The sequence below is a fragment of the Pleuronectes platessa genome, chromosome 14 (genome assembly GCF_947347685.1).
Source record: "Pleuronectes platessa chromosome 14, fPlePla1.1, whole genome shotgun sequence".
NCBI classification, from domain to species: domain Eukaryota; kingdom Metazoa; phylum Chordata; class Actinopteri; order Pleuronectiformes; family Pleuronectidae; genus Pleuronectes; species Pleuronectes platessa.
Window position 1 is genome coordinate 25,004,519 of NC_070639.1, and position 13,326 is coordinate 25,017,844.

Consider the following 13,326-nt stretch of genomic DNA (forward strand, 5'->3'; position numbering starts at 1 on the left):
TCAGTGTCTCAAATACTAACATCTTTAAATAAAGTAGAATACGACTGCATTTCAAAGATCTTTATTCCTTCTTTTGCTGGTGACCTTTCATTATGAAGCAATGTGTCATTAAAGTGCTCTGGACAAAGTGTGATCTATGAAAACTCTTTCATAAGCTGTATGAACGTGACATGGTGGTAAAGTGTGTGTGTAGGTGTGTTTGTGTGTGTGTGATTGTGTCATAGGTAGGGTTGCAAAGGGGTGGAACATTTTCAGGTAAATTCCGTAAACTTTCCGTAAACGTTCCATAGGAATATTCAGCTTGGGAATTTGGGGAATTTTGAAAAAAAACAAATGTACGCAAATTAAACGCTAAGCAATAAAAACATCATTCAAAACTCTATTTTAAAGATGTATGGAATGTAGCACAAGCTGCACGTTGAATTTCCACCCTCCACTGTGCATTTCTCCATCACTTGTGCAGATAATTCCCAGCATCCTTCACTCTACAGCAGAGCTATTGAGGCCTGCTGTAGTGTGAAGGACTAGTCAGGTAAGTTTCGATGATATTACTTGGGAAAATATATTAACATGCTGATTGAGGATTGTTCATCTGTTCCTCTAGCCTATTTCTATTAATTAATCCATCAATTGTAAAATATTTTTAAAGACGATTCCAACTGTTTGGCCAACTTTTTACATCTCTAGCATTGCATTAGTGTTTTTTTTAATGCTTTTTTCTCATCTTATTCTACAGAGCAATTCCACATGCACTATCTCATGTGTGGAGACATTTCATCCCAGCCAATGTAGAAGGAAAGGCAGTGTACATTTGCAAATATGATGCAAAAACCTATGTTAAGAATGACACAGATCCAGAAACATATAGTCAAGTGCCCAAAGTTTCCTCAGGCCTCAAATCAGCCTATGACAAAACAAATGTTTATATTTATGTCTGTATATGACAAGCTAAATACAGTTAGTATAAATTACCCACACAATTTCCCGTTAATTCCCATATATTCCCGTATATCCAGCTTGAAATATTCCCGGAATTTTGCAACCCTAATCATAGGCTGCCATTAGGGACACATTCCAGACCAAAGCGTAGTGAACAAAGCTGAGTTTACTCTACTTTACTGATTTATCAGTAGATGGTCAGGGAGACATCTCTCAAAGTGACCCAAGAATTGTGTGTGTCCATGAAGTAACTATGAAACAAGCAGTTTCCAATGAACAAGATGCTGTGATGATGTGTAGTAAGACACACTCAGAAGTCGTCTGTGAGAGTCGGGGGAGCTGATTACAGCCGCTCTGTAAACACCTAATTATCAGCCAGTGGTCACAGCCTCATGGGACGTTACACACACACTGTGTCGTCCAGAGGGAAAGAGTCGACATAATCCAACATGATGCTTTATTACTGACCCTGAAGAAGTCGTTTCACATCAAATGCTTGTGTATAAAATTCAGTGAAGTAATTCTAATAGTAGATGTGCTTGAGGTGGTCAGCACGTCGAAGCAATCAATCAAATTTAAAACCAAACATTCTTTGGTGCACACTTCATTGTAGCAGTGATTCAGCTCATGGCCAAATAAGATGAAAAGCCCTCAGCCTGCTCTCAGTGCACGTGGCTGATGAAGGATTCATAGTGTTCAGAGCTGGACGCTGATATATTTGACAACAGAGCGTAACAGTGAACTTCTACAACGTCTCCAGTTCAACAAGAACGTTTCTTATCACTTTCTCCGTTGACATTTCAGAAAATCCTCATAAAGATTTTTAATCCCAGAACCAGGTGGACCAGCTACAAGATGAATCCTTAACCATTCAATTAGAATTATCTTTAAGAGTGAAGGAACTACACGTCCCATAATCTACTGGGGATGATCCAATGATTTCCTGCTTCTCCTTGAAATGAACCTTGTTTCTTTTCCTCATCCACACGAGCCGACTTGATGGTAAAGGTTGTGAAAACATTTCCATAGTGTCGTTCCTCTTCTAGACATCGTGAATAAATCCTGTTTTTCATAAAAAACATAAATACAGTAGCTGTTGTACAGGCTTGTGGTTTATACAGGAGAATAAAACGTTGTTTCACGGTGTTGTAGCTTGTGGTGATTCTGCCTCGGCTGGTTAAAATACTACGGTTGTTACTGAATACCTTGGAAAGTGTGTTTTACCTCCAGAACCACAACGTTGAGATCTGTTAGGATTTAACTGAGATGTGTTGGAACAGGCCTGAGGTCGCATGTATGAAGCCTCCAAAGAAAACGACCCTCTGGAAACTGCTTCAGGTTTTTATGATATATAAACTGGCTGAGACGTTATGATTGACAGCTGAGACTAGAAAACAAGGACCGTTTATTATACAGAAGCTTCATATAAAGATCAAACTAAAAGAATGAGAGGACATAACAATTAAACTGTTACACAAACACGCACGCACATACAGACACCTACTGTCAGGGTTACAGCAACAGCGACAGCACCCCCCCCTCAAGGGCTGGATCCTAGACGGCCCAAAACATGAACTGCGACGTGAGGGAGGAGGGGGGAGCCCGAGAAGGGACTCCGGGACATGCCCGGGGGCTCGGGCGGACGGCGCTGTGGGGCACGAAGGCATAGTTCTGAGGCTCCGGAGGGCTGTCAGGAGCCAAGCACGGGAGCCCCTGAGGCGGGCGGCCCGAAGACCGTTCAGGGGCAGAGGGCAGGAGCTCCGACCTCAGCCCCGGATGTGGGGCAGGAAACGGAGCTGGCACCGCGAGGATCTCCGATGCCGGAACCAGAATGGTGTCTGCCGGGACCCTCCGGCATGGAACAGGGACTGGAGCAGGGACAGGAGCAGGTGCTGGAGCAGGGGCTGGAGCTGGCACCGCAAAGACCTCTGATGCCGGAACACAGGGGATGTCAGCCAGGAGCCTCCGGCGGGGGGCAGGGACTGGAGCAGGGACTGGAGCAGGGACTGGAGCAGAGGCTGGAGCTGGCACCGCAAAGACCTCTGATGCCGGAACACAGGGGACGTCAGCCAGGAGCCTCCGGCGCGGGGCAGGGACTGGAGCAGGAACTGGAGCAAGGACTGGAGCAGCAACTGCGAGGACCTCCGACGCCGGAAACAGAGTGGCGTCTGCCGGGACCCTCCGGCGCGGGACATGGACTGGAGCCTGCGACCCAGTCGGGACTGGAGGTGGCTGGTGCCTCTGAGCAGACTGCTGAAGAGAGAGGCTTCTGCTGTGGATTCCCCCTCAACAACGTCCACCATCCACACCAGAAGCCTTTTGGATGCTGCCGGGTCCCCCACGAACCCAACAGCCCCCCAGGTACCGGTCAGCGAATGAGGCTGGTGGCTGGTTCCTCTGAGCAGGCTGTAGAGGTGAGGGTTTTCTGCATCTGCCCCGCATAGCAGACACTCTTTCCAGGCTCCGGGATCCACCCAGAGCCAAACGGCTTCCCGTGTCCAGGTCTGTGGCTAGGGCTTGAGGGTTACGGAGTCTCTTTAGTCTGTCCCACACCTCCACAAGGTACGGGACAAAATGACTCACCCAAGGGCGATCTTTAAGCCATAATTCAATAACCGAGATCTCCTCAAGGGTCTCTGCCTTGTTCTGGGTTCCCGGTGAACCAAGCTCCTCTACCAAACAGTCAAAGTAAAAAACCTGATCATGAAAAAAACTAATCTCTGCTGGGTCCATATTGTGGTCGGATTGTACTGTCAGGGTTGTGTGAAGTAGATGGACCCAGGAGTGGAGATATTTAACAAAAAAGGTATTTACTATAAGCAAAAGCACAAGGAAGCTTACACGAGGCTCAGGAGATCAGGACAGGGCAGGACAGGAACACAGAACAGAACAGCAACATGGAACATAATCCACCAGCACGACCAGAGGAACAAGAACAAGCACAATAAACACTGGAGAAAAACAGGAAGGAAAACAGACAATCCGACCGAGGACAAGGGGAAGGACAGAGGCTTAAATACACACGGGGAAGGCAGGAGTAAATGGCCACAGGTGCAACACATGAGGAGTTAGAAAGACAAACACCAAGACAGGAAGTGAAGACAGAAACAACCCACAAGGAACAGAGACTACAAAATAAAATAGGAAACAGATAACACAGACGCTGAAATTAACAAACTAAACTGACAGAACATGACACCTACACACTAACACGCAGGACGGAAGTAACTTCCCTTGTCATTATGAGTCATCAAGTCAAACATTGAAAGACCAGGAAACACAGGAACATTACTCTACCTTCACAATAAAAGCATGAGATGTACAATGTAATTATTAAATTTATTTATATACAGTCACTGATCATCTTCATATACAGTCACTGCTGCTGATCGCAAGGCCCTGCAGAGGGTGGTGAGGACAGCAGAGCACATCATCGGCTGCCATCTCCCTTCCGTGCAAGACATCTACAACACAAGATGCCTGAGAAAAGCACGGAAGATCATCAAGGACCACAGCCACCCAGGCTGTGGACTTCTCACACTGCTGCCGTCTGGCAGACGTTTCCGGAGCATCCGAGTACGGACTACCAGACTAACAAACAGCTTCTTCCCCCCCCAGGCCATTAGGCTTCTGAACAACCAACACTGACCCACTGAACAGTCGCCATCACCATGTACACTCTTCTCCCCCATTCATACAACTACAATTACTTACTAAACATATATGCATATTATTTAATTTTATATTCCTCACTCCTTCACCCTGTAAACTGCTGCTAGCCTTCATTTAAATGTAAATTGTTGTACTATGTTATATGTTACATGTTTTTAGATTAAATGTTATATGTTATATCTTATTTATTATTATGTTGTACTTCCCGTCAGGTCATAAGAATTTCACTGCTCTGATGACACTAAGCTATTTGGTGCATGTGACGAAAAACTTTGATCTGATTTGATTTGATTTGATTTGAAACATTAGAAAACAATGTGTAGAAACTAAGAAGAGGAGGTCAACAGGAACAAACCCTCTGGGTCCAGGACCCTGGAGTTTTCTGAAGTTGTTGACATGTTGTTGGAGAGTTTAATGAGATTCATGGAGGGTGAAGCAGTCTGATAAAAAGCCAGAGTGCAGCCCTCCACTGTCTGTGCCTCTGGAGTCTGTGAGTGAATCTCCTACAGGCCACAGGCTCCTGAACTCATCTCAGGGAGACTTGTTACAGGATCTTTATGAACGGCTGTTGTATGATCTGCACTTGTTACTGATTCACTCTGTTTTTCAGAAGACTGATGGATGATGAAGTCAATGTAACGTATATAACTTTCGATGGACATGTGGAGTTGCAGAAATACAGACATTTGTATTTTGTGGTCATGTTTGCATTATATATTATAATAATCTGTTGGAATTCGACCATTGTGTATCTTATTGTGATTCACAAAAACCTCCATGAGCCGATGTACATCTTCATTGCAGCTTTGTTAATCAACTCTATTCTTTACAGCACAACAATCTACCCCAAGCTTTTGATCGACTTCTTATCTGAAGAACAGATCATGACTTTCCCACGTTGTCTCTTTCAAGCTGCTGTGTATTACACTATGACCGGTTCAGAGTTTCTATTGTTGTCGGCCATGGCTTATGACAGATATGTGTCCATATGTAAACCTCTGCAATATCCAACCATCATGAGGAAGACAACTGTAAAAGTCTGTCTCTTCATAGCTTGGTTTGTTCCTGCTTGTGAACTTGGAATATCAGTTGTATTGTATATTAATGTAAAGATCTGTCACAACAGTCTGAAAGGCCTCTTCTGCAACACGTCCATTTTTAAACTTCAATGTGTGCCCTCAGTGGCTCTGTCCATTTATGGAGTGTTTCTGTTAGTGAATATTTGTCTTCTCCCGATGCTCTTCATAGTTTTTACATACATCAGGATACTCATCGTCACTAACAGAAGGTTTAAAACAACGAGGACAAAAGCTCTACAGACCTGTTTACCTCACCTGCTGGTTCTTATCAACCTTTCCTGTTTTATGGCGTATGACGTCATTGTAGTTCGTTTGGAATCAGATATACCAAAACTTGCCCGTTTCATATTGACATTACAAATAATGGTGTATCATCCTCTTCTTAATCCATTTATATACGGACTGAAAATGAAAGAAATCTCCAAACACCTCAAACATTTGTTGTTCCAGGTCGAATCCCATTAAAATATCTACACTGTGATCTGATGTCAGGTCTTTTACCTGCAGTGATGATGAGATGTACCAGCTTCCTTAACACCATCACACAGCATCTTTACAGGTAGACATATTAGTGTCACTGTATTTGTATTGTTTCAGTTCCTAAAGGTCACAAAATGAGCATCAATATTTCAGAAGTTGTAAACTGTACGGTGTTGAAAGTCAGTGTCTCAAATACTAACATCTTTAAATGAAGTAGAATACGACTGCATTTCAAAGATCTTTATTCCTTCTTTTGCTGGTGACCTATTATTATGAAGCAATGTGTCATTAAAGTGCTCTGGACAAAGTGTGATCTATGAAAACTCTTTCATAAGCTGTATGAACGTGACATGGTGGTAAACCGTGAGGATCTACTTTACTGATTTATCAGTAGATGGTCAGGGAGACATCCCTCAAAGTGACCCATGACGTGTGTGTGTCCATAAAGTAACTATGAAACAATCAGTTTCCAATATACAAGATACTGTGATGATGTGTAGTAAGACGTGATCAGAAGTCGTCTGTGAGTGTCGGGGGAGCTGATTACAGCCGCTCTGTAAACACCTAATTATCAGCCAGTGGTCACAGCCTCATGGGACGTTACACACACACTGTGTCGTCCAGAGGGAAAGAGTCGACATAATCCAACATGATGTTTTATTACTGACCCTGAAGAAGTCGTTTCACATCAAATGCTTGTGTATAAAATTCAGTGAAGTAATTCTAATAGTAGATGTGCTTGAGGTGGTCAGCAGGTCGAAGCAATCAATCAAATTTAAAACCAAACATTCTTTGGTGCACACTTCATTGTAGCAGTGATTCAGCTCATGGCCAAATAAGATGAAAAGCCCTCAGCCTGCTCTCAGTGCACGTGGCTGATGAAGGATTCATAGTGTTCAGAGCTGGACGCTGATATATTTGACAACAGAGCGTAACAGTGAACTTCTACAACGTCTCCAGTTCAACAAGAACGTTTCTTATCACTTTCTCCGTTGACATTTCAGAAAATCCTCATAAAGATTTTTAATCCCAGAACCAGGTGGACCAGCTACAAGATGAATCCTTAACCATTCAATTAGAATTATCTTTAAGAGTGAAGGAACTACACGTCCCATAATCTACTGGGGATGATCCATTGATTTCCTGCTTCTCCTTGAAATGAACCTTGTTTCTTTTCCTCATCCACACGAGCCGACTTGATTTCAAAGGTTGTGAAAACATTTCCATAGTTTCGATCCTCTTCTAGACATCGTGAATAAAACCTGTTTTTCATAAAAAACATAAATACAGAAGCTGTTGTACAGGCTTGTGGTTTGTACACTGTTGTCTGAATTGGCCATCAGACGTCAGAGCTCTCGTCGGGCAAATACACGAGCCTCCATCAATGGTGATTGTCTTGTTCCCATGCACAGGACATCTTTCGGTCAGTCTGTCTTCTCTGCAAAGGGGGCAAAACTATGGAACCTCTTGCCCACTAGTCTAAAACTAGAGACTAACAGCAACACTTTTAACAGAGAACTAAAACAACGGCTCAAATCAAATCAACAGTGCTCACACAAATAATTTACAACTGGTTATTGTTTGATCATGCTGCCTTTGTTCTCTACGTAGCCTATATATATATATTCAACTCATTATATTGCTGCTCTGTACTCTACTGTATACTGCATTTTTACTCTTTTTAATTATCACTATCAGTTTTTTATCAATATTTGATCTTGTTTCTGTCTTGTTCAGTTTCTTTTGTTGTTTTCAAAAAGCCTCCTGTGGACAGGTGTTGTAAACTAGCATTTATGCTAATACACTGTAAACAATGCATCTGGTTCGTCCAATGACATTGTCATGTCCATGTCCAAATAAAATCTACTACCACAGGAGAATAAAACGTTGTTTCACGGTGTTGTAGCTTGTGGTGATTCTGCCTCGGCTGGTTAAAATACTACGGTTGTTACTGAATACCTTGGAAAGTGTGTTTTACCTCCAGAACCACAATCTGTTAGGATTTAACTGAGATGTGTTGGAACAGGCCTGAGGTCGCATGTATGAAGCCTCCAAAGAAAACGACCCTCTGGAAACTGCTTCAGGTTTTTATGATATATAAACTGGCTGAGACGTTATGATTGACAGCTGAGACTAGAAAACAAGGACCGTTTATTATACAGAAGCTTCATATAAAGATCAGAATAAAAGAATGAGAGGACATAACAATTAAAATGTTACACAAACACGCACGCACATACAGACACCTACTGTCAGGGTTACAGCAACAGCGACAGCACCCCCCCTCAAGGGCTGGATCCCAGACGGCCCAAAACATGAACTGCGACGTGAGGGAGGAGGGGGGAGCCCGAGAAGGGACTCCGGGACATGCCCGGGGGCTCCGGCGGACGGCGCCGTGGGGCACGAAGGCATAGTTCTGAGGCTCCGGAGGGCTGTCAGGAGCCAAGCACGGGAGCCCCTGAGGCGGGCGGCCCGAAGACCGTTCAGGGGCAGAGGGCAGGAGCTCCGACCTCAGCTCCGGATGTGGGGCAGGAAACGGAGCTGGCACCGCGAGGATCTCCGAACCAGAATGGTGTCTGCAGGGACCCTCCGGCGTGGAACAGGGACTGGAGCAGGGACTGGAGCAGGGACTGGAGCAGAGGCTGGAGCTGGCACCGTAAAGACCTCTGATGCCGGAACACAGGGGACGTCAGCCAGGAGCCTCCGGCGCGGGGCAGGGACTGGAGCAGGAACTGGAGCAGGGACTGGAGGACCTCCGACGCCGGAAACAGAGTGGCGTCTGGTGGGACGCTCCGGCGTGGAACAGGGACTGGAGCTGGCACCGCAAGGACCTCCGACGCCGGAACCAGAGTGGCGTCTGCCGGGACCCTCCGGCGTGGGACATGGACTGGAGCCTGCGACCCAGTCGGGACTGGAGGTGGCTGGTGCTTCTGAGCAGACTGCTGAAGAAAGAGGCTTCTGCTGTGGATTCCCCCTCTTCAACGTCCACCATCCACACCAGAAGCCTTTTGGATGCTGCCGGGTCCCCCACGAACCCAACAGCCCCCCAGGTACCGGTCAGCGAATGAGGTTGGTGGCTGGTTCCTCTGAGCAGGCTGTAGAGGTGAGGGTTTTCTGCATCTGCCCCGCATAGCAGACACTCTTTCCAGGCTCCGGGATCCACCCAGAGCCAAACGGCTTCCCGTGTCCAGGTCTGTGGCTAGGGCTGGAGGGTTACGGAGTCTCTTTAGTCTGTCCCACACCTCCACAAGGTACGGGACAAAATGACTCACCCAAGGGCGATCTTTAAGCCATAATTCAATAACCGAGATCTCCTCAAGGGTCTCTGCCTTGTTCTGGGTTCCCGGTGAACCAAGCTCCTCTACCAAACAGTCAAAGTAAAAAACCTGATCATGAAAAAAACTAATCTCTGCTGGGTCCATATTGTGGTCGGATTGTACTGTCAGGGTTGTGTGAAGTAGATGGACCCAGGAGTGGAGATATTTAACAAAAAAGGTATTTACTATAAACAAAAGCACAAGGAAGCTTACACGAGGCTCAGGAGATCAGGACAGGGCAGGACAGGAACACAGAACAGAACAGCAACATGGAACATAATCCACCAGCACGACCAGAGGAACAAGAACAAGCACAAGATACACTGGAGAAAAACAGGAAGGAAAACAAACAATCCGACCGAGGACAAGGGGAAGGACAGAGGCTTAAATACACACGGGGAAGGCAGGAGTAAATGGCCACAGGTGCAACACATGAGGAGTTAGAAAGACAAACACCAAGACAGGAAGTGAAGACAGAAACAACCCACAAGGAACAGAGACTACAAAATAAAATAGGAAACAGATAACACAGAAGCTGAAATAAACAAACTAAACTGACAGAACATGACACCTACACACTAACACGCAGGACGGAAGTAACTTCCCTTGTCATTACGAGTCATCAAGTCAAACATTGAAAGACCAGGAAACACAGGAACATTACTCTACCTTCACAATAAAAGCATGATATGTACAATGTAATTATTAAATTTGATCTTATATACAGTCACTGATCATCTTCATATACAGTCACTGATCATCTTCATATACAGTCACTGCTGCTGATCACAAGGCCCTGCAGAGGGTGGTGAAGACAGCGGAGCGCATCATCGGCTGCCATCTCCCTTCCGTGCAAGGCATCTACAACACAAGATGCCTGAGAAAAGCACGGAAGATCATCAAGGACCACAGCCACCCAGGCTGTGGACTTCTCACACTGCTGCCGTCTGGCAGACGTTTCCGGAGCATCCGAGTACGGACTACCAGACTAACAAACAGCTTCTTCCCCCAGGATCAGAATTCAATAAAGTGTGCTGGTACGTGTATCCTCTGCATCTGAGTCCTCATTTTAGTCCAGGTCTGACATTACACTTTGGCCAGTATGGACTCAGCAGGGATGGAACAACTCACGGCAGCCCTGCGAGCCCAAGAAGCCCGGGTCTCCCGTCAGGAGGGATTCCAGACTACCATGGCATCCCAGATGGGGCTTCTCTTGACACAATTTCAGGGCCTGCACGATCATCTAGTGCGGACGACTACAGCCACCGAACCTCCGGTAGTAGCGGCTGCTACACCCGTGGTACCCGTCCTGACTGGGCCGGCCGTTGGAGCAGGATGCAAGCTAGCCCCACCAGCACGATTCACTGGTGAACTGGGGTTATGCAAGACATTTCTCATAGACTGCTCCATACACTATGAACTAAACCCCCTTGCTTTTCCGTCTAACCGATCCAAGATCGCTTTTATGATTTCCCACCTTACCGGAAGAGCCAAGGCATGGGCCGCAGCAGAGTGGGCCCGGGATTCGCCAGTTTGCCACTCCCTCACAGAGTTTGAAGCGGCGCTGCGGAAAACTTTCGACCCGGTAACGACCGACCGGGAGAGGGCTGGGGAGCTGAGCGCGCTGAGACAGGGCAGCAAATCCGTGTGTGATTACGCTATCCGTTTCCGCACTTTATCGGCGGAGAGTGGCTGGAACACAACGGCCTTATACGACGTGTTTCTGAAGGGGCTGGTAGCTCCTATCCAAGACCTTCTTGTTCCCTTGGACCTACCTACAGATCTCGACTCACTCATCGCACTCGCAATCCGGACAGACAACAGAACCCGTCAACTCAGGCAACAACGTCTCCCGAGACCCACAACGATGGAGAGACCCCTACGCACTCAAGCACCAGGATGCTCTACCACCCGTCGATCACCGCCAGAGCAGCATCATCATTCCCCTCCGGAAGGAGAGGGAGAGCCCATGCAGCTAGGAAGAGCGCGACTAACACCCAGGGAACGACGGAGACGTCTGCAGGAGGGCCGATGCTTCTACTGCGGTGAATCCGGTCATCTCGTCGCCACCTGCACTGCCAGAAGGACCATGGTGTTGAGTGAATTCAAGGTTTCTGGCACCACCTCACGCACTCTCACGACCGTCCAGGTAATGCACCACACCACCACTGAAGTCAAGGCGCTCATCGACTCAGGGGCTGATGAAAGTTTGATGGACTGGGAACTAGTGGAACAACTGGGCCTTCACATGGAATTTTTAGCTAAGCCCATCAGAGCTAAAGCACTTAATGGACAGGAACTTCTTACGATCACACATATCACAGCACCTCTCAAACTGTGCATTAACCATCACCGGGAGAACATTTGTTTCTATGTATTCAAGTCACCGTCACAGACTCTAATTTTGGGACAGCCATGGTTATTTCAGCACAATCCCCATATAAACTGGAGAACCGGAGAGATCCTGGGCTGGGGAGGGGACTGTGAGAGCAACTGTTTGAACCTCTCGGTTCGGGAGGAGGAAGTCACGAACATTAGATTGATCTCTGTCAATCCCGTCGCAGATCCCAATTACCCGGACCTGAGCTCCGTGCCTTCCTGCTACCACCACCTCAAAGAGGTTTTTAACAAGACTAAAGCCCTCTCACTTCCTCCTCACCGACCTTATGATTGTGCCATTGAACTGATTCCGGGCTAAACCATTCCCAAGAGCTGCCTGTACGCGGTTTCTGGGCCGGAGAGGGGAGCCATGCGGGAGTACATCGAGAACTCCCTGAAAGCGGGGCTGATTCGCCCCTCCTCATCATTGGCCGGAGCCGGGTTCTTCTTTGTGGGGAAGAAGGATGGCTCCCTAAGACCGTGCATTGACTACAGCACACTCAATGCCATCACTATAAAGAATCGATATCCACTTCCTCTTATGTCTTCCATGTTTGACCAGCTCCAAAAGGCTAAGATCTTCACCAAGTTGGATCTTCGCAACGCCTATCACTTGGTGCGGATCAGAGAAGGTGACGAGTGGAAGACTGGGTTTAATACACCCAGTGGACACTATGAGTATAAGGTCATACCTTTTGGTCTCACAAATGCTCCTGCCGTTTTCCAGGCGATGATAAATGACGTGTTAAGAGACTTTCTTGACCTTCTCGTGTATTTGGATGATATACTTATCTACTCCTCTGACCTGAAAGAACACCAAGACCATGTAACTCAGGTACTGAAAAGACTGCTAGAAAATAAACTATATGTCAAAGCAGAAAAGAGTGAATTCCATGCCGACACTGTCTCCTTCCTTCATCGTAGCCCCTGGAAGAGTGCAGATGGACCCAGCCAAAAGCCCGGCCCTGCAGCAGTTCGCCTTCTCCTGCCCCGATCCCTCCGTGTTCACCCGACCTTTCATGTAAGCCGGGTCAAGCCCGCCAAGGAGAGTCCGATGGTTCCAGCCGCTACCCCTCCGCCACCCCCAGAAGTGTTTGAAGGCGGTCCGGTATACAAGGTCAAGCGGTTGCTGGCGGTTCGCAACAGGGGCCGAGGTAAACAGTATCTGGTGGACTGGGTAGGATATGGTCCTGAGGAGAGGCAGTGGGTTCCGTCTCATCACATTGTCGCAGACTTCCACAGGGACCACCCTGACCAGCCTGAGCTGTCAGTAGTCGGCCCTAGGGGGGGGGGGGGGGGGGGGGGGGGTACTGTCACACCACGGTGAGGGTTGTCTTGTCTTGGGGTTTCTGTCTCGTAACTTCCTGTTTTATTTTGAAATCCTAACTCTACTCTTGTTTCAGGTCACTTGCCCTTCCTCATGTGTCACTGATTCCGGATTGTTTCCACCTGTTCCCTTC

General features: G+C 47.0%; 1 protein-coding gene across 1 annotated transcript; it reads left to right on the top strand.

Annotated features, from left to right (window-relative positions):
• Positions 1 to 5,228: 5,228 nt before the first annotated feature.
• Positions 5,229 to 6,238, top strand: LOC128456097 (olfactory receptor 6N2-like). The gene has a single exon (XM_053440147.1). It carries the CDS (start codon positions 5,229 to 5,231, stop codon positions 6,153 to 6,155), a length of 927 nt encoding a protein of 308 aa, XP_053296122.1. The 3' UTR covers positions 6,156 to 6,238.
• Positions 6,239 to 13,326: the final 7,088 nt, after the last annotated feature.